This window comes from Halictus rubicundus, chromosome 13 (genome assembly GCF_050948215.1).
Source record: "Halictus rubicundus isolate RS-2024b chromosome 13, iyHalRubi1_principal, whole genome shotgun sequence".
In the NCBI taxonomy this organism is placed as follows: domain Eukaryota; kingdom Metazoa; phylum Arthropoda; class Insecta; order Hymenoptera; family Halictidae; genus Halictus; species Halictus rubicundus.
This window is the reverse complement of record NC_135161.1, coordinates 2,159,046-2,180,713: the sequence shown is the minus strand read 5'-3', so window position 1 is coordinate 2,180,713 and position 21,668 is coordinate 2,159,046. Positions and strand designations below refer to the sequence as shown.

Genomic DNA, 21,668 nt, shown 5'->3' with positions numbered 1-21,668 from the left:
CTGGCAATCCTTTTCAACAACGCCATAAATAATAGCTATTTCCAGAAAATCTGGAAAACGGCCAAAGTACTCCCAATAATAAAGAGAAACAAAAACCCGACCGATCCCTCCAGCTACCGTCCAATCAGCCTAACACCAAGCCTAAGTAAAGTCTACGAAGCCTTCATCAACAACAAAATATCACAACACTGCACAATACACAATATCATACCAGACTGCCAATTCGGATTCAGACACAGACACTCAACAACCCACGCCATACACAAATTCATTTCCGACATAAACAATAAAATTAGTAACAACCAGCTAGTAGGCGCAGCCCTACTAGACTTAGAAAAAGCGTTCAATTCGGTCCGGCTCAACGGACTCCTGTACAAACTACACCGTAAAGAATTCCCTAAATGGCTAATACACACGATACTAGACATGACAACCGACAAAAAATTCGTAACACGGGACGGAAAGACAACATCGACACAGACATACCACATAACAGAAGGACTGCAACAAGGCACCATAAATTCCCCAATACTATTCAACATATACACCAGCAATCTCCTGAAGGCGTTCGAATTCAACAAACCAAATAGGGCAGCTGTACTGGCTTTCGCAGACGACCTAGTAACATATACCCCAAGCAACCGTGTAAACATAGTACAAACAGAACTCGAAACAACCATCAATAAAATCAACAACTATTACAGTGCCTGGAACCTCCGACTAAACCCCCAAAAATGTGAAACGATACTATTCCGCAAGCCCCTCCGCTACCTATCCACCAACATCAGAGCTGGCGGCAACAAATTCCAAATTAATACAATTGTACCCGGAACAATCTCCATTTGTAAAATACCTCATAGAAAATCAGTCAAATACTTAGGAGTTCACATAGACTACCTGCTCAGAGGCAACGAACATATAGCAAAACAACTCATAAAAGCAACCACAGCCTTTAAAGCTAACAACCGACTGTTCTACAACAAACACCTACCTGGAAGAACCAAAACAATACTATATATGTTACTAATAAGACCAATATTAACATATGCAGCACCCATCTGGTGGAACACCAATCACACAATGATGGAAAGACTGAGAATCTTCGAGCGGAAGTGTCTAAGAGCCTGCAACCAAATACACAGATCCGCAAATTCCAACTGGCAACACTACACAAACAACACAACACTGTACAACATAGCCGACATACCACGAATAGACACATTCCTAATAAAACTTACCAGAGATTACTTCAGCAAGCTACCACACATAGAAAACAGTATCACAAAAGACCTAGCAAACCCCGACACAGCAACCACACACCGACAACTAACCACCGGATATCTACCCCCTCAAGCATTTACCACCTGCGACGTAAATGGACTCATATAAGATCACAATAACACCCCCATAATCTACCATTGGCGCCGTAACAAAGCAGACAAAAGAATCGCGTTCACCAGCCAAGAATACTCCGAACACCCAGAGCGATTTAAATTCTCAACGACACTTCCGCTCCGAGACAGATACAATTTCGAACGGCTACATTTAAAGAAACACTGGTGGCTCAACAACAATAGCCCCCACATGCAGGCCCTCCGTACCCGCAAAATAACCGCACCCCGCAGACTCCCAACACAATAATCGCCCCTCAACCAGAGGAAAAAGGGACTCCAACACAAACGTAAGAATGTTGGCCTATGCCCTGTAAAAAACTTTAGCCTAAGATGTAAATAGCCGTGCCCTGTATATATACCCTAGTAGTAAGTTTAATTTAAGTTAGTTAGTAAGTATTAGATTAAGGCCAAAAAACCTGCATCGGGGTTTTACACTCTGGAATCGGCCTCTTTTGAGGAGTTTAGTACACACTGCATGTCTAGCCTTCCTTTAATTAGTTTTGGAGGCAGGTCTCTGGAAGTTGTGGATGCATTCGCTTGTATGGTCTGGCTTGCGAGTCAATAGCAATTGTTAGCGTACCATAAAACTCCAGATGTGACACAGAACACAGGTAGGTGTGCTGGGCGCTACGTCACCAACGCACTAAAGGACTAAAATGAAGTTTTGTTTTTTCAATGATCGTCGCAAAAAATGGTTCTTCCTTGAATATGGATGGTACCATGGTATTGGGTTGTAAAGGGGTGTTAAACCGAGCTGCAATGCAGCCCATAAAAAATTAGCAGAACGGTGAAATAAAGAGTAATGTTAGTTTCTCAACACAGGGTAGGAAAATCGCACGTTGCTCAGAAGACGGGTGAAATGATGCAGCAATTAACGTGATTTGTAATACATCAAAATGATCGTATTTACATATAACAATTTATTCCAATTTGTACATTAACACTGTTAGCTTCTCTACGCAGGGTAGGAAAATCGCACGTTGCTCCGAACACGGGTGAAATGATACAGCCCGAAATTCCTCACGATTCACCGTTATGTTCACTTTGGCGCGTACCGCTCCCCGCCGGCTCGCAGGCCTACCGGCCCCGGTCGACCCTTTGGGTCTGACCGTGCACGTTGCCCCAATTCGCAGAAGGGTGATCACATCTTTCTCCTTGGGTCATAAACGGCCCTAGATCGCTGGTGTCAGCGATCTTACCACGCGGCCTTTTGTTATTTCCGACCTTTCGAGGTGTCGAACACATATCACGCGATGCCGGCGAGAATCCCCTTTTCAGGAGACCGGTGAACACAACGGTTTCGCTCTGTCTCTCTCTCTCTCTCTCTCTCTCTCTCTCTCTCTCTCTCTCTGCACGCACACTTTTACAATCATCATTCATATAAGCCATACAACGCATTTCTTATAACTAACGCCAATACAAGTGAATATACCAGAATACACCAAAACAGCCGAACACGCCAAAATACAACAGAATACGCAAATTATGTTTCACACCACTTCCGAATACATGTAATAACAAACTGCGGATCCTTAACACACTATAAACATAAACGGCATTTCGTCCGCAACAAGTAAACTAGAATGTTTTCGAGTAAAATTATTTAAAAATAGTTCTGATGTGTTTTTAAAGTCATCTAGTAAAAATCTTATGGTGCTGAGGTGGAAAAAATATTTATTCATGAAAGAAAATTTTTTTTAATTAATAATAACAGTAGCTAAATATATGAAAAAATTTAAGATATTGTTGATGACAGTAGCTCATTATTAGATTAATATTCAGGTTGGTCGCTTTTAAACTTCGATATGAGATCTGTATTTGTTCGAATTTTTCCGGGTTTTCCATTTTTTACCACTAGAGTTTGCAACTACAAAATTGGAAAAAAATAAAATACGTATCATTACAATTAATATTATTCTTAATTTGTATTAATTAGAGATTTTGTACACAAGATTTACATGTTAGTTAGATATTTCATATAAAACAATTGTTTGGGAATGGGTGGCTGGGACAGCCTTATCGGAAGACTTGGAAAGTCGAGGCGGATGTTCGGAAACGGGTTTGGGCGAAAACGCCGTGCGCGACGATACGACACGTGCGGAAAGGTATGAGGGAGCACGTGGTCGGTTAGTTTGTACGAGAATTCATGTAGCACTTTGGTGAATCACTTTGTATTTGGTAACCACAATGTACACCGTCGAAAATAAAGGACACGTATGATCCACTTGGCTTAGCCTTTGATTTACGTGCAATGCGGTACAGAAAGACTGGTAAAAAACGACGGAATCGGTTCTCGAGAAGCGTGGTTGTGCGCCGACGGTTCGCGGAAAAGAAGACCGATTCCGGGAATCACTCGCGAGTGCGACGATTGGCTACTGTGCCGTGGGCTAATTTGCGGAGAGGGACGTGTTCGGGAACTAATTAGCGCCGCGCTTGAGCGCGCGCAGATTAAATATCGGCGCCGATTCCCAAACAACAATTAAGCTGTACGTTCTAATCCTGATTAAAAAAATTATATGCGTTCGGTTTTATGCTAAAAGACGGCCCGGTTCTGTTCCAGGAAAGACGACACGGTTCTGTTCCAGGAAAGACGACACGGTTCTGTGTCATACTAAAAGACGACACGGTTCTGTGCCATGCTAAAGCGGCGATGTCACGAAAGTGGGAACGCCGAAACCCCGGGCGTGAGCACTCTCCTATATATATAAGCGCAACGTATTTGATTTCGTTACATTCTATATAGCTTGTACACATATGTACTTTTATATGATGCCTTTACGCGATACATGTATGTGTAAGTGTAACATGTAAGATATCGCAATCTGTCGTTGGTCGTTGACGAGTAACATGATTTACGAATACCTATAACATGTAAACAATGTGGAACACAAATTTTTAAATATTCAAATATTTTGAAATGTACACTCTTTTGCATGGGTTGTACAAGTATCTTGTGCAAAAAGATGAATATTTCATATTAATATTAGGTCTCGACAATGCTGGAAAAACGGTAAGAGATAATGATGTCAAATGCTAGGTTATGTGGTTATTATAAATTTATCTTTTTATGATCTTTACATTCCAGACATACTTAGAAGCAGCAAAAACTAAATTTACAAAAAATTATAAAGGTATGAATCCTAGCAAAATCACAACAACTGTTGGATTAAATATTGGGAAGATTGATATTGCTGGTGTGTGTTTCAATTTTTGGGATCTTGGTGGACAAGAAGAACTTCGATCATTATGGGATAAAGTAAATGAAACTCATTAATAGTATATCCTTATAAACATTCAGAATATACAAACAAGTTTTTGTGTTCACAGTATTATGCAGAATCACATGCAGTAATTTATATAGTTGATTCGTCAGATCGTGAAAAAATACCTGAATCTAAAGAAACATTTGGTAAAATAGAACAAAAATATTGTTGCTATTTAATTTTAAAAATATATGAAGAAATAATGTTTAAATTTGTTTACAGATAGAGTTATATCGTCAGAACATCTGATAGGTGTACCTCTTTTAGTTTTAGCAAATAAGCAAGATGTGCCTGATTGTATGGGTGTTAGGGAAGTAAAACCAATTTTTAATCAAAATGCACATTTGATTGGTCGAAGGGATTGTATGGTAATGCCTGTATCTGCTTTAAATGGGTATGTAGATCATTAAATTACTTTTCATATACTATCCAAAATTAGTTTCATTTTATTTAGAGTTTAGAATATTTACTCATATGAATAACTTCTAATACATTGCAAGCATTCTAATTTCAATACAATAAGTAAATGCATATTTGTACATACTTGTTACATGTTAACTATTTCTGTAATTCAATAAGTATAATATAAATCAAATTATCTACTTTGCACTCAATTGAAACAACAAAATTATGTTACTAAATTGTTTCACTGCAAACAGTAAACATAAAATTATTTTCATATGAATGTAATTATGATTAGCAATATTCTTTTTCTATTTTTTCTTTTTTAGATATTTGAAAAAATTGGATTGAAACAAAAATAATACATGATTGTCTTAAATTCATCAAATTTTATAAATTGTATTGCCAACAATAGAATATTGTTAAGTACATTTTACAGTGTATAACCATAAAAAAAGAATATTGTTATGAAAGAAGCTGTGTTATGAAATATGTATATAAAGCTTCTTTACGATAATTGTGTAAGTAATCATTTGTATTATATAAAGGGATGGTGTAGATGAAGGCATTCACTGGCTTGTAGACTGTGTCAAGAGAAACAACGATGTTCGACCACCACGGAACCAGAACGACAATTGCCTGTCTTAATATTACATTCCTACTTTATTTTAATATTTAGATTAATTTGTAAACAGTATTTTAACATATAAATTCTATACATTTATATTAGAAACAATTACATTTTTACCAATAAATTTTTTTTTCTAATCAGTACTACAGTTAAGTCATCCATTAACATCGACTCCCATTGCTGACATAAAAATATTATCTATGTACAATGTTGTTTATACTTGTATTATTTCTTATTTCCTTTACAAATATATATTTCAGTTGAATTCTTATTAATATTTTCTAACTCAGTTATTAAAAAACATTCAAAAATAATGATAATTTATCATGTTTTTTAATCAACTTTGTTGTAGTTATTACTAATCTACACTAAGTTTTTCTTTCATGTTGATTCAGGATAATTAATCAATTTTCAACTTATATTGGTAATATAACTTGCTTGTACCGCTGCTATCAAGTGAGTAACCGAGATAAGAGATAATGCCAACACCTTGCCTCGTATTCTGTTATGCTGATGATAAAAAGTCTACAAAACTGGTAGTACAGGTGTACATGCTAGATAGTATATGGATCGTAATTTTAACTAAGTTCTTGTGCAGAATTGTTTATTTGTTAAGATTTTGTACATCATGATGCCCTATTACACAGACGATTGGAGTGTTCTTCCACCAGAATTAAATAGAAGGTGATTATCTTAACAATTTTCTTTTCCTACATAAAAGTATAATTATTCAAAATATAAATGACTTGTGTGTAATTATACGACAACTTTATAAGCAATCTGTTAAATCATATGTATGTATTTAAGAAAGTGGTTAAAAAATTAAATCAACAAATTATATTTAACATACGAATTACAATTATTAATAATACAATCTGAATGTAGTTTTTCTATATGAAGGTAATAAATTGTTTTTATTAAGTTGCATTAATTATACTCGTATATTTATAACTTGTAGATAATTTACTAAAATCAAATGAAAAAAGATAATATGTAAATAATATTAGCACATGTGAACATATAATGGAGGATACACGGTATATGTACATTTATTATTTTTACCAACAGTTGTGCAATGACACTTGTAAAAAGTCTTACAAATAGATATACCGAAACAATATGAACTTCGCGCTATAGAAATGAGTATAATTATTATTCACTACGTTGAGCAAAAGTATAAATAAGAGACCGGTAAATACGACTACAGACAGGTCGAAATATAAATTGAATTCGACGTGATAATAATAATCGGTGGAATCCGTTCATCAACGTTCCCAATCATAAGACACAGGCAATGTAAAAATCGGTCGCGACAACATACAGCGATATGTGACGGTATTATCAGGGACAACGTCAGTGACAATAGGTAGCCATCTTGACTTTTGGTGCGCGAATACCGCGGACTATCGAGGAAAGTGTTTGTCGCGCGATAGGCTAAGGCTAAACGATTGCGAACAGTTTAGCTATGTCTATGGTTTTTTCTGGAATTGATTAGCCCTCGTTGGAAGTCGAAGTTTTCTACGGTACGTATTGTTGATCATTGAAATCCAGCTTGGAAGAAACTATTCGGAATCCAATGTGTATATACAAACCAATACAGACCGATATACTCAGGTGCAGGACAGACTATGCAAAAGCGCAAAAGTGAGTGAGGGCGCACGACTCGCGCCCTGGGAGGCGAGGCATTTCTCGCCGTATTTGTCATACGACTTGTGTGTAAAAGGTGGGCGACACGACGACACGGTATACACGACGCGCCTTCGTGCCGTGTTACACATACGTCGTAAACGTCGTAAACGTTGTGCGATTTCCGGATTCGAGTTTCCTGAAAACGACGTCCTTGACTTGGTATTGTTTGACAGCTAGAAAACTAACCCTTGGTTCGATGCCCTTCAGTGCGAACGAATCTTTTATATAACCGGTTTACACATTTTACAATATGCTGCCGACTTGTGCGAGCGTGCGACCGCGACGCGTTTTTATAACACGTGAATTCGTGGTCGAATGACATTCAAAAACTAGGTAATATCCATTGCATGCACTGCAACACACATTTTCATCGAGTGCTTAGATCTCGTCAGTGAAACCGGTTATTTTGTGTGTCGTGAAATATAAATCGAATATAAGGTTCATGCTCTCCGTCTGTCAAAGGAACAGAGCATTAAATGCTCGGTATTTTTATGATACACGAGATTCGGTTATATGCATATTGTATATCTTCCTAATTACTAGTAGATTCAATTTATAGATACATTTTACAGTCATATGACACCTTTGGAACAAGTTTCTTTTAAACTTATTTCTTTTGGGAAACTACTGCATTGAAAATACCAGAAAATTCCAATTTCATATTAGATATTCATTTATATCTTTGAAAACACAACAATAAATCTATTTATTCTTTATAATATTTATTTCAAATGTAAATATAACATCACCGACGAAGTTGTGTAATCATTTAGTCATTACTTTTAAACATGTAATAACAAAGTTTATAGGGCGGAGAACATTAACACGGTTCTATCTAACTTATGTTATGAAAGTAGTTAATTGTTTAAGACTTTTGAGAATAACTTTGTACAAAATTTTATAACATTGCCTGACGTTTTTCCAATAGGAAGCAAACGGTTCGTGTTCCATATTCAGCTTCGCATTATTAATATTACCGAAGCTCATCGTACACATTTGAAAACTACGCTGTGAAACCATGAATGCGTCAGAACATGGGTAATACTTCATTCTAAATATGTATATTAGATTTCATCATTGATAATATTACTTGACAGTAATCGTCATTATTGTTGTTATCATTTTTAAGATAATTATTATCTAATGGCATAAAAAATTTATTAATTTAATTGATCTGGTATTAAAACAATTTTTGATACTTTAATTAAATAAATTGTGTTTTTCGTTTCACTATGGCAAAGAATATACTTTGCTTTAACTAGTTTGTACAGCATTATGTTCTATATTGTTAATTGAAAATAAATAAAAAATAACAACTGAAGTCAAATCACAGGTGTCATTGCACAACAAAGAAAATGGTATGTAAATGTTTTGTGTGTATAAAATAGCATGGGTGTGTACGTTCCAGGTTTAACCCAGCCTTTAACATGGCCTCCCTAAAACAAGCTTTTAATGAGGCAGTTGAAAGAGGTAAGTGTACTGTTCATAAAATATTGAATATCTTGATTAACTTAGTTAACTTGATTAATATTTCTTATTCCCTGCTTATTACTTTCTGTTCGTACTCGCGCATATAGATACATATGCACATACCGTGTGTATATATATATATTTTTATATGAAATATTATTATTATTTTACATATAACAATAACATAAAAAAAAATAGATTACAACATGCTATTTAAGTAAAAATTTGTTACCTGTTTTATTTTTTACTTCCATAAATATTAATTATTCTACCAATTAATATTTCATTTTATATAACAATTATCTACATGTGATATATTTTTTAGTAGCATATTCTATAAAATGTAGTTCTCAAATTTATTACTCTTCTTGCCTTTGACGATATTTATACTATTGTTTATTGTTACTATGGAACTTCATTTTCAGTATGATTGTCATCCTTAGCTTGAGCACTTAACTCATTAAATCCCACTAACACTAAAATTGATAACATATGTGTAATTTAAAAGTCTCAACAGTTAGAATGCCTGCACCAACACGGCTGAGGGATCTCATCAGGCAAATAAGAGCTGCTCGCACTGCAGCAGAAGAGAGAACAGTTGTTAACAAAGAATGTGCATATATTCGCTCTACATTTAGAGAAGAAGACAGTGTATGGAGATGTCGCAATATTGCAAAGCTCTTATACATCCATATGCTTGGGTTTGTACAGAATCTTTTTAATAAACACGTATGTTTAATATGACTATATCAAAAACTTTATTTCTATCAAAATTAATATGCATCATTATTTTCTAGGTATCCAGCACATTTTGGTCAATTAGAATGTTTAAAACTCATTGCATCTCCGAGGTTTACAGATAAACGAATTGGTTATTTAGGCGCCATGTTATTGTTAGATGAACGACAGGATGTTCATCTTCTAATTACAAATTGCTTAAAAAAGTAACGTTTCCATATTATTACTTTAATGATACTTCTCATATTTCAAATACTAATAATGGATATATTCATAGTAAGCATTTTCTTTTCTTTTTACAGTGATTTAAATAGTGCAACACAGTTTGTTAATGGCTTAGCATTATGCACTTTGGGTGCGATTGCATCGCCAGAAATGGCAAGAGATTTGGCATCTGAAGTAGAGAGGCTGATGAAATCACCAAATGCATACCTTCGAAAAAAAGCAGCTCTTTGTGCATTTAGGATCATTAGACGTGTACCAGAATTAATGGAAATGTTCTTGCCTGCTACACGCAGCTTAATTACAGAGAAAAACCATGGAGTTTTAATTACGGGCGTGACGCTTATCACAGAAATGTGTGAAAACAGTGTTGATACATTGAACCATTTTAAAAAGGTAAATTTTACATGTTTTAAAGACAGATAAAAATATTAGCATTGATATAAAGAATAGTAGAATACTTAGATGTTTTGATTATTATTGAAAGATTTGAAGTCATTGCATCAAAGAAGATTATACATTTTTTTTCCAATATAATTTAAGTTCTTTGATGTTGCCATTTCTAGTCTATTAGTTCAATAGTTGCAGTTTAGATTGTAGTGGCATTAATACAAATGAAAGCGTTAAATCTAGTGGTATTAGTAAAGGTTTATTCATACTAGATAAACTAAAATTACTACAAAAAAGAATTGTAGAAAGAAGTGTATAAACAGAGTGTTCGGTAAAATGTATGAACAAATTTAAAGGATGATTCTTCTGGTCAAAGAGTAAGAAAGGAAGATGTAAATCAAGAAATTACAATCTCTGCTTTGTTTTCAAGTTATTAACAATTAAATTATCGGAGGATTAGAGAGATTAGTAGTATCATACCTATAATTTCCTAAAAATTTAATCAAAAGCAATAATGTGATGAAAGTGAAGAATGATGGTAGTTATATGTTCGATATTATTATAACAAAGAATCATAATCGTATACTCTATTTTTTGTTCCTGATAATATTCATATTATAAGTATGGTTTTGTCTTCCTTAGGAATGCGGCCATCGAGAGGTAAAATGCACACAAGCATACTTTATATTTTTGCATGTTTGCTTATTATAAACTTCATTCTTTTCTTTTTTGTAATTTCCTTATTGTGACTACGTCATTAATCGTGTTAAATACGCCATTACAACTTTTCAATATTTCATGAAAAATATAAGAATATATGCATGTGTGTTACAAAAATATAGTGCTGTGATAATATTTTTAGGAAATATGATTTAATTATCAATTTTATATTTTTTTCATAATTATTTTAATTTTAGGCGTATGAGATTTTGTCAGTGTCAATTACATGCTTGGAATTAAAATGATACTGAAACAATATTTTTTCGTTAAATGGTATAAAGCATTCAAATATAATTTATTGATATAAAGTATAAAGTAAGTTAACTAAGTTAGCTGCCTCAATTACTGCAGTTGACACATTACACTGTTCTTTACTGGGCTATTGTTATTTTTTAGGTAGATTATTAAACTGTTGGTTTGAAAACCAACGGGATATGTAATTCATTATTTAACACTAAACCTACCAACGCGCTGTCAAATAACCGTTTTTGAAATTTCGTTTAGAATTTCTTGTATACAACGTTACTGTATCGCCATGTAACTTATTGACTTTTCCTATAATATACATAAAACCCATTTTTCAATATTCACAACTTTCTTTATTGTTTACTTTCCGAAAAAATTTCATAGCATGTCTTTCTATATTAAGATACATATTTTTTTTTGAAACGGTCATTTGACCGCTCATGGTAGGATTAGGTATACATGAAATGTCGGTAGGTTTAGTGTTAAAAGATATTGAATGTCATTTGATCTCTTCTGTCATAAGTGTACTGTTAGAATTATACAATATATTTTAACAAATTGCATGTAATGAAAGGTGCTTATACTATTGCAAGCAAATGTTTGCAATAAAATATTCAAATGAATTATTTTGTTTTAAATCATTACAATGTTTCTACAATATTATATTACACACTGAATAAACGAAGTATTTAATATACAGACATACCGAGAAAATAACATGTATTTCGTATGTGCAGTTTTTTGTATACGCAGTATACAAAATTGATTATTCCACAAGATTGTTATACAAGATTGACAGTAAATCTCAGTGACAGTGGAGCAAGGCAAATTTTATGGCTTAAAATATGTAGAAGAGATATGAAATAACCTTTGCTTTTACTATGCAGCAAAAATATGTAATCACTGTGAAAAAAATGAATCAGTGTTAATCGAGATAAAATATATCTGATTGAAATTTAGCTAAAATTCAGATTCACTTTTTTATTGAAGAAGCAAGTTATCACGAAGAGTTCTGTAATTTTTGCTAATTTTAAGTCTTAAAGTCTTCCTTACCTCACTTCTATCCTGATCTATGGCCATCCTAATATTATTTGTAACAATATCTATTCTCTATATATTTTTAACTTTGCAAAATATATTTTATAAATATTCGTTTCTAAAAAATTCAATTATGGATTTTTCTTTATGTAGTGTTTCTTTTTTACGGACAGAAAAACATTATTATCTTTAGCCTTTTTTCACTTAGCAGCTTACATTTTTTTATCTTGAAAGTGGAATTACATTTCCTTTTATTTTTGTGTTTAGTATTAAACACAATGAATATGCAATGTTGAAATTTTAAACTGTTTTTTTGATATATATATTTTCAGATTTCTCCATTTACCTTTTTTTTTTGTGTAAATTAATACGAATGGCAAATCGTATTCATTAAAAATTAAATTATTTTTCAGATTGTGCCAAATCTTGTAAGAATTCTCAAGAACTTGATCTTAGCTGGATACTCACCGGAGCATGATGTGTCTGGAGTATCTGACCCTTTCCTTCAAGTTAAAATATTACGTCTTTTGCGAATTTTGGGACGCAATGATATTGAAGCTTCCGAAGCAATGAACGATATACTTGCTCAAGTTGCAACAAATACAGAGACTAGCAAGAATGTTGGCAATACGATATTGTATGAAACTGTATTATCCATTATGGACATAAAATCGGAGAGTGGACTTCGAGTGTTGGCAGTGAATATTTTAGGCCGATTTTTATTAAATAATGACAAGAATATTCGATACGTTGCTTTGAACACATTATTAAAAACAGTTTATGTAGATACAAGTGCAGTGCAAAGGCATCGTTCAACGATTCTGGTAACAGTCTTATGTTGTTTTTGTATTCTACAATTCATAAGCATTCAAACTAGAATGTTACATTTTATATATTGTTATATAGGAATGCTTAAAAGATCCAGACGTATCGATCAGAAGACGCGCAATGGAACTTAGTTTTGCACTTGTAAACTCTAACAATATTAGGAACATGATGAAGGAATTGTTACTATTCTTGGAACGTGCTGATCCAGAATTCAAAGCTCAATGCAGTAGTAACATAGTAATGTCTGCAGAAAGATTCGCACCCAACAAGCGTTGGCATCTTGAAACATTGTTTAAAGTTCTTGTTGCTGTATGTGATTTACTATATATATATATATACTTCTCTTTATAGTGTATTCCAGCTAAATGAACAAAAGCTATTATTAGCTATTTATTTTGTAACTATTGAAGATACAAAATATTCTTTAATAACGGAGTCCAAATTCTTTGACAAGGGCGAATTTTATTTATATTATTAATTTAAGAGATACAGATGTAAATTTGTGTAAATTTAACGATCTATATAATATACAAAGAAAACAAAACAAGTATCGTCAAAAGCAGATATATTAATATTGTGATGTTTTCTTTGAATGTATGTATGCATAATACCTCAAAAACCTTGAAACAATAATATAAAAAAATTCGTATCTCTGAAAAAGTTTGCTCAATTATGCTATCTGATTTTTAGTACCAAATGATTAGCTTCTATAGACTTAATTGGGACACTTTACATTATTTCTTTCCCAGATGTACGTGTATGATGTTCTCATTAGATTATTATTTTTCAGGCTGGTAATTATGTCAGAGATGATGTAGTAGCTTGTACTATTCAATTAATTTCGGAAACACAAGCACAACAAGGTTATGCTGTTAGTGCATTGTGGAAAGCATTGGAGAAAGATACGTCTGATAAACAACCTTTGGCTCAAGTAGCAACATGGTGCATTGGCGAATATGGTGATTTATTATTGTATGCGCCACCATCGGAAGATGCAGATGCTCCAGTCAGTGTATGTATACACATTTGTATAACTCTTTTTCAATATATTTTTCTTAAATTTCTTCCATGTTCGTAATTATTCTGTTTGATACCCTACATATAAATCTTTCTTTAATTTTTGAATTTCAAGTAAATCATAAATTTTAAATTCCTATCAGTTAACAGAAGACGAAGTCATCGATGTCTATCAAAGGTTACTATGGAGTCCACAAAATACAGTTGTTACAAAACAATATACCTTATTGTCTCTCACAAAACTTAGTACACGATTTCAAAAAGGAAATGAGTAAGTAATATTTGAAAGTTTAATGAACACTTTTTTGTATTATATTCTGTACAATATTGATGCAAAATAATTCGTTTATATTACAGAAAAATACGTCAAATAATTGATACATTTGGAAGCAATTTACATATTGAGTTGCAGCAACGAGGTATTGAGTTTTCACAATTGTTCAGAAAATACGATCATTTGCGCCCCGCGTTGCTCGAAAGAATGCCTCCGATGGAAACAGCAAGACCTCAAGCTAATGGTATTATTGGCATGGTGAATGGTGAACCAGAACCAGAAGAAGAAAAGTCAATAGTCTTGGAAGCGACTACACCACCATCTGATTCAGTAAGTCTATATCGTCGAATACTTTGTAATGCAAATGAAATAATCTACTATTAATATTTGCTTCCCTCTCATTATTTCTCTTATTTAATTTCTATAAGAAAAAAGACTTTTTTGTACATTCAATAGTTTTCAAGGCAATTGAGTGTATTACTTATACTAAACACTCTGTACACATATGAAATAATGTGACATCTCTTGCATTTTCTAGAGTGCACTTCTAGATTTGCTTGGAACTGCTGACATTGGAGTCACTTCTACATTATCAAATAAAAATCCACCTGCGAATACAACTCCTGTAGTAAATAACAATGATCTATTGGACTTACTTGGTAGTTTGGATTTGAGTACGCCTACATCTACATCTATATCTACATCAACATCAACATCAACATCCACCCCTATATCTACATCTACATCTACATCTACACTGCCACAGGCACAAACGCCAACACAAATATTCTGTCCTACAAATACGAACAACTTTCTAGTGGATGGTTTACTGAATTCATCATCAACCCAAAACGGTTTGTGTAGATTAATGTAGAAAGTGCTGTAATATAGTATGTGCTGTAACTGGTATTGTACTTTAAAGTTTCAGACACGCCTACTATGGTTGTCATGGATAAAGCAGGTCTTAAAATAACATTCAGATTAGAAAGACCACCAGATATTGCGGATCTATTAATTATAAACATGTCAGCTCAAAATTCTGGAGGTGTTGTACTAACTGATTTTTTGTTTCAAGCAGCAGTTCCTAAGGTATACATTTACATTTACATCTTTATAATTTGTAGCATCGTTATAATTAATTATTATCATTTTCAGACATTCCAACTACAAATGTTGTCTCCATCGAGCACAATCATTCCTCCGTCTGGGCAAGTTACACAAGTATTGAAAGTTACAAATATCAACAAAGTAAGTTTTCGTGTTAGTATATCACATTGAAATAGTGAAACAAAAGCTTTTAATTTGTATTCATGACTCGTATATATTTGCTTGAATCAGGTACCTCTAAGAATGAGATTACGCATCTCTTATACTGGATCATCAGGACCAGTGCTGGAACAAACAGAAGTAAATAATTTTCCTCCGTTGGCATTACAGTGACAACATATATCAAGGAAGACAATTGTACATATGCCTGTCTAAATAAGTAATTGAGTTTGAAATAGACTGAACTCAATTTCATTTCTTTATTGGGTAAAAAGAAGCATACTGATAAAAGGATATGTTTGACAAAAAGATTTCCGATTAATTAAATCGATAATGGATCATACATGGTACGAATTTGATAAGATACAGACTTCTAATGAATTTTAATTCTTTTGTTTTTGTAACATACATAAGAGTATGTTTCATCTGCTCACTAATCATACTTTAAATTTGCAGAAAATGTACACTTCTCATTATATCTCGTATAACAGTTTTTGTAAACATGTTTCAAAGAAAAGAGTATTTTAATATCTTCATTGTATACAATAACAAAATACTTTTCAAATTTTTAAAAACATTTCCACAATATAAACGTATTCTCTTTAATTTTAAAACATTGTTCATTAACCGTCATACTTAGATCATTTATTATATAAATACATTTGTAATTAATTTATATGACGCTTGTTGGGCAGATGGAATGATGATATTCATTTTAAAGTTTTTCAAAAGTAATAGATGTATTGATAGAATGAAACGATTAAGTTTGAAAACAAAGAAAGGAATGTAAAATTTCTCTGTACTATGCTGCATGTATGAGAGAGATGTAAATATTTTCTCTAATTGAATATAGAAACATAAAACAATAATACTACATGCAACATTGTTATTTGATCTGTTGATTTTATAATCTTATGGCTTCTGATTTAGCTTATATTTCTTGTTTAAGATAGTTTAAAGAAAAACTGGTTGCAAAAAAGACATATAACAGAACATAGTAAAATCACACAAATATTGATAGTGAAAGGTGTTTGTCTGTTAAAATGTTGCTGCCCAATTATCAACAACAAGCACTCAAATCTTGCTGTAATAATTGATCTTTTCTACCTATATTTGTAAGTAATACATGAACGCGAATGCCTTGTAAATACATAAATAATTGCAGTAATATAGGAGTGATTAAATTCTTATTATAAAAAGTGTAAAATGGGGTCCTCTACTATATATATTTATGATATAATTGTCATTTCAATAATTAATAGAAAAACTCATGCTTCTGTCACTCAAATTTTGTTTAGGGGGTGGGGGTGGGGGGTGTATAATATATAAATGCATGTACATGTCCGTGTATGTTTGTTACACTTTACATTTACGTCTATTATGTGTGACGTTTATACAGTTTTGAATGTATCTGGAGTATGTGATGCCATTGGAGGGCTGATTGTCGTATTATTTTTTAGAGGCAGATTCGTTGATTAAATCGTATGAAATATTCAACAAAATTTTCTCCATCGTAAGGAAAGTGAAATTCTCATAAACATTAATACGTATATTGGAAAAATATTGCTTCAAAAGTATATCACAGGTTTACTAACATAATTAAAAACTCATGGACTGTTGCTGCTAAAATTACGTAAAATCATTTCAACGTGAATTTTATATTGCAATATAATAAAAATATTATCTTGAAAATATAACGAATACTATTTGACTTTAAATATTAATTTTAAGATAAACGAAGCAAATTTTTTTGTTTTTGAGTGCCGTAATTTCTGAGACACTCAACAAATTTTCGTAAATAGTAAAAGTTTCAATAAACATTATTATACAGAAAAGTATTTTTACATTCCTTTTTCTTATAGAACTTCTTGAAATACTTATAATGAAATATTGAGTTCGACAAGGCTCACGATTTCCTCTCTTACAATTTAATGAATTTAAAAATTGTACGGGTGAATTGAACTCCTTTCGAAAAATTCATATTTTTTTATACACGACATTTCACGTTTTGTGAGAAACAAAAGCTCGACGAAAATCGTACGTCTATATCAAAGAAAAGTAAAACAAAAGTGACATGCGTAAAAAGTAGCAATAGTGATCTTGAAAATATTTTTTCCAAGATTTTATGTAAATGAAGTTAAGGTACACAGTTGTACTTAAAATTGTATTTAGTTTACTTTACTATAATACTATATGGACATATAGTTTTTTAAGTATCAATAGGTCTAATAATATAAAAAAATCTAGTATTTTGGCTGAATAACTGAAAAAGAATTTCACTATGTTTCTCCTGAATTTCTCTTAAGATCGTAAATATCATAACATACCTGTAAGTATATTATCAATATAATTGTATGCATTTTAGCTCCGTCCCTTATATGTTGTGCGCTATGAATGCAAAGGTGTATAATTCTAGAACAGGTGGGTGTGTTTCTGAGTGGCCTTGTCCTAAGTCTGTGACACAGTGTCAGCCCTTCAGTGGGGTGTTCTCTGCCTACTTGTTCTCAATATTATATTAGTTTTATAAATATATATGTATATGTATATATGTGTGAGTATATACGTACATACGCATACATACATATACATATATATTTATCAACTGTGAAGATATTGAATAATGATACAGATAATGTATATATACTTTCTAGAATCGAGGTGTGAAAATAAAATGTATTTTTATTCCATTAATCTTTTAGAACATTATTATTAATATTTCACTTCTGTTGTCATCAATATGAGATAGTTTTTATTGGACTGTATATTAATAAAGAAAGTAATACTTGTAATAAAAAAGAAATCCAAATCAGGCGCTTATGTGTATTTTGTTGTTGTTACAAATTTTCCATACATTAATTACAATTACTTTTTTAATAATATTTATACTTTATGCATAAAATTCACTGTTGTTGATCTTGAATGTCAACAGCATTTTTACAACCAACTTGATTGAATAATCTGTCTTTAATTATTTGTGCCATTAAACCATGAATAATTTCTATTGTTGTCTTACAACTGTCTCTTGTTGCTTTAATTAATTTTTCTACTGAACATCGATCATGGGGATCTGCTGTTCCACCTAAAATAAATCCTCTTCCAAGTGCAACTTCAGACTGTTCTAATTTGTCTGATAAATCAAATATTTGTCCTGTTGTATAGTCTGCGTTTGTTAAAAGGCTGGAAGAACTTAATGTATTCACCCAATATTTATTCCACAAGGAGTCTAACAAACGCCTATCTAATGACGATTTGAAGTAAGACACTTCTAATGAATAATATTGTTTGCAGTGAACACCAAAATCCTCGATTTTATTCAATGGGATTGTTTGATATTCTGATGGTTCTTCATTTGCAGGTTTATATCCCTATAAAACAACTTATTAAATTTCTGATTGTTTTCGACAATCTTTTTAATCTTTTCATACAATGAATACGTTACCTTTGGATAAGTTCGAAATGCACCCAAACAAACTTTCCCAGCAGATATTGTTCTGACAGGATCAATAACAATAGCAACAAATGGTTCTTGAAAGTTTTGATTGAGCATTTGAGTAGATACATCGATACCTGATAACCAACAACCATATCCAGGGTGACTATGATACCATCCAATTGCATTCTCTTGTCTCCCAACCTTTCAATAATACAATATAAACTTAATTGTAGAACATTATATTTTGCTGTATCCAAATTTAAGTTATTGACATCAGTTTTGTCATGCAGCCACAATAAAAGTTTTATAGTAAGAACTTTCTAATTACTGGTTTAGACTTTAAATTTTGCATATATAATATACAGAATGTGCCCCAAAATTGTGTACAAGCGGAAACAAGATGACTCCACATAAGAAGGTAATAAAAGCATAAAAAATAAAATATTTTTGTTTGAATCTTAATTTTTGAAAAAATTAAATTTAAAAATCCATTTTATAATTGTTGACAATGGTGTCTATTTTGTTTTATGCAAAGTTGTAAAGGTCTAGTTATGGATGCCTGAATATTCAAGAATGTACTTATTACTTTGCATTATTTGTTCCTTATTTTCAATAATTCTATAATTCGTATAGTGAAATATGATTGATGAAATATCTTCATCGTGATCGCTTGAACCTAGCAATTTATAAATTTCATGTAGATATCATATGTATACAAAAACAATAACGTTATATGCTGCTCTACACAACGATCGAATGGATTTTCTCTAAAACTAAGTGTCAAATGAATAAATGTTATCTGCAACTTTTTTATCTTTTTATGAGGAGTAACCTTGTGCTTGTACATAGTTTCCAGATGTACCCTATACAATATTTGTTGTTTAATTATTTGAGAATAAATTAAAATAGAATATATTGAATACATTTTCCAAACACATAAAAATACCTGTTTAGCAGCTTCTACATAAGCTGACATATATTCATAAGCTTGGGCTTGAGCATTAACTCTTGTTTCTGTTCCTTCGACAGGTAATGCAAAAGAATCCATAACAATCATTGTGTTTGCTGCTACTTTTCCAAGAAGAAGACCCATTACTTCTAAAGTGCCTCCAGAACGTGCATGCATAACCATTTTAAGTAATGCCAGTGCAGAAATTTTTATGTCTTTAAAAAAGTGAGGGCTATAAAATTCACAAAAATATTTAAGAATGTAATAAATAATAAATAGAAAATAATATTAATCTGTTAATATAAAAAATATATACTCCTTTTCCCATGGCTTTGCAGCTAATATGTCCTGTTGTTCTTTCCGATCATATCTATAAATTTCATCAACAGTGCTGATCATCTCAATGTTATTTGACATTTCCCATGTCTTTTGTGCAATATTATTTTGCTCTGAAGAAGTGCTTGCCATGTTGACAAACTTCTGCCAAATTCAAGATTCTTGGCTACCAAAAGAAAATCATACCAAAATAGATTTGATATTAGAAAAAAAAACTTTCTTAAGATATTTGTTATTAATGTACTACAATTTCATAATACACGAGTATAGGTATACCCTTTAAGAATAAATGATTTTTGGCAAATAATAATCTAGTTTAATATTGTTTATACAAATGTAAATACAAAATATCAAATTTCGATGTTAAATACGAAAAGAAGAACCTTTGAAACCATAACAAATCGTCAAATTATAATCTACAATTACTGTCTAGATGATTTAAAAACCAACATCTACAATATTAATATAAACTACAATAAATACTAATGTTGTTTAAATTGTATTCGTATGTTCTTACCAAAAAATCTGTAATGTAGTGATTAAAAATATTTCAAAATCATACTCCGATTATAACTCTTGTTATTATGTAGAAACTGCAACACATTTGTTTTCAGTGCAGTCACAGTAAATATATAACAGTAGAGCTTCGTCACAGAATACTGTGATGTCGTCCTTGTTGCACGACCACGCGAATGTAATTGTAATGGCGCTGCTGTACCAGATGTACAGTTAATGGCGACAGGCGGGAAGTTTGAATGTGGGATGTAATGTTTAACTGTCATTAAAATATTTTTTCACAATCTTTTGAATATTTTTCCGTCCTTTTTAAAAATTGTATTTGATAACAAAAGGTTCAAAGAAGCCAACAACAGTTTATATGAATCAATTTCAAGATATAAATAGCGCTAAATAGGTATTTAATAATAATAATAATATTGCTTTATTCAGCCTTACAGCCAAGAATTGGACTCGGTTTACAATAACCTATGATTACAAAAATAACTATCTTATCCACGCATTAATTCTCTCTCTCTCTCTCTCTCTCTCTCTCTCTCTCTCTCTCTCTTCGACTCACCCATCCCTACCCTGACTACTCTACCTATATTCTGCCTGTTCCTATTCTTATTCCGATTATTGCACCATTTCCTACTCTGTTATCTTTGGTTTACGCTTCCTTATATTACCTTTATATTTCTGCTCGCTTATCTCTCTTCTTTCTGAGCTTTTGAAGCCACGCTTCAACATTTGAATCTATTCTCCCACTCACTATGTCCTCCATCCTGATCCTTCCCTGCATTCTCTTGTTAGATGCTCCAGATTGCCATACCTGTCCCCACACAGGTCGCATCCTCTTGCTTCGTC

At 32.3% G+C, this 21,668-nt stretch overlaps 3 protein-coding genes across 6 annotated transcripts; 2 read left to right on the top strand and 1 right to left on the bottom strand.

Annotated features, from left to right (window-relative positions):
• The first annotated feature begins 4,099 nt into the window (after nucleotides 1–4,099).
• On the top strand, nucleotides 4,100–5,830 carry Arfrp1 (ADP-ribosylation factor related protein 1). Its single transcript, XM_076799389.1, has 5 exons — nucleotides 4,100–4,404; nucleotides 4,480–4,650; nucleotides 4,722–4,803; nucleotides 4,880–5,051; nucleotides 5,608–5,830. Exons 1-5 carry the CDS (start codon nucleotides 4,312–4,314, stop codon nucleotides 5,705–5,707), a joined length of 618 nt encoding a protein of 205 aa, XP_076655504.1. The 5' UTR covers nucleotides 4,100–4,311; the 3' UTR covers nucleotides 5,708–5,830.
• A 136-nt stretch (nucleotides 5,831–5,966) lies between these two features.
• On the top strand, nucleotides 5,967–18,279 carry Ap-1gamma (adaptor protein complex 1, gamma subunit). 4 transcript variants are annotated; one of them, XM_076799385.1, is made up of 17 exons: nucleotides 6,614–7,213; nucleotides 7,305–7,712; nucleotides 8,308–8,417; nucleotides 8,788–8,849; nucleotides 9,358–9,550; nucleotides 9,647–9,793; nucleotides 9,890–10,205; nucleotides 10,842–10,859; nucleotides 12,617–13,027; nucleotides 13,110–13,340; nucleotides 13,822–14,043; nucleotides 14,192–14,319; nucleotides 14,406–14,652; nucleotides 14,861–15,176; nucleotides 15,251–15,411; nucleotides 15,478–15,570; nucleotides 15,661–18,279. In XM_076799385.1, the coding sequence occupies exons 3-17, from the start codon at nucleotides 8,398–8,400 to the stop codon at nucleotides 15,760–15,762; spliced, it is 2,667 nt and encodes an 888-aa protein (XP_076655500.1). In that variant the 5' UTR covers nucleotides 6,614–7,213; nucleotides 7,305–7,712; nucleotides 8,308–8,397; the 3' UTR covers nucleotides 15,763–18,279. The 4 variants fall into 4 exon arrangements, with proteins under 4 accessions (XP_076655501.1, XP_076655498.1, XP_076655499.1 ...); XM_076799386.1 differs by lacking the exons at nucleotides 6,614–7,213; nucleotides 7,305–7,712; nucleotides 8,308–8,417 and adding an exon at nucleotides 5,967–6,374 and having other exon boundaries at nucleotides 9,367–9,550; XM_076799383.1 differs by lacking the exons at nucleotides 6,614–7,213; nucleotides 7,305–7,712; nucleotides 8,308–8,417 and adding an exon at nucleotides 5,967–6,374.
• Nucleotides 18,280–18,371: 92 nt separating this feature from the next.
• On the bottom strand, nucleotides 18,372–20,983 carry Csn5 (COP9 signalosome subunit 5). The gene is made up of 5 exons (XM_076799387.1): nucleotides 20,824–20,983; nucleotides 20,287–20,472; nucleotides 19,968–20,202; nucleotides 19,028–19,222; nucleotides 18,372–18,953 (listed from the first exon to the last, which is right to left on the bottom strand). Exons 2-5 carry the CDS (start codon nucleotides 20,436–20,438, stop codon nucleotides 18,489–18,491), a joined length of 1,047 nt encoding a protein of 348 aa, XP_076655502.1. The 5' UTR covers nucleotides 20,439–20,472; nucleotides 20,824–20,983; the 3' UTR covers nucleotides 18,372–18,488.
• Between the last annotated feature and the right edge of the window lie 685 nt (nucleotides 20,984–21,668).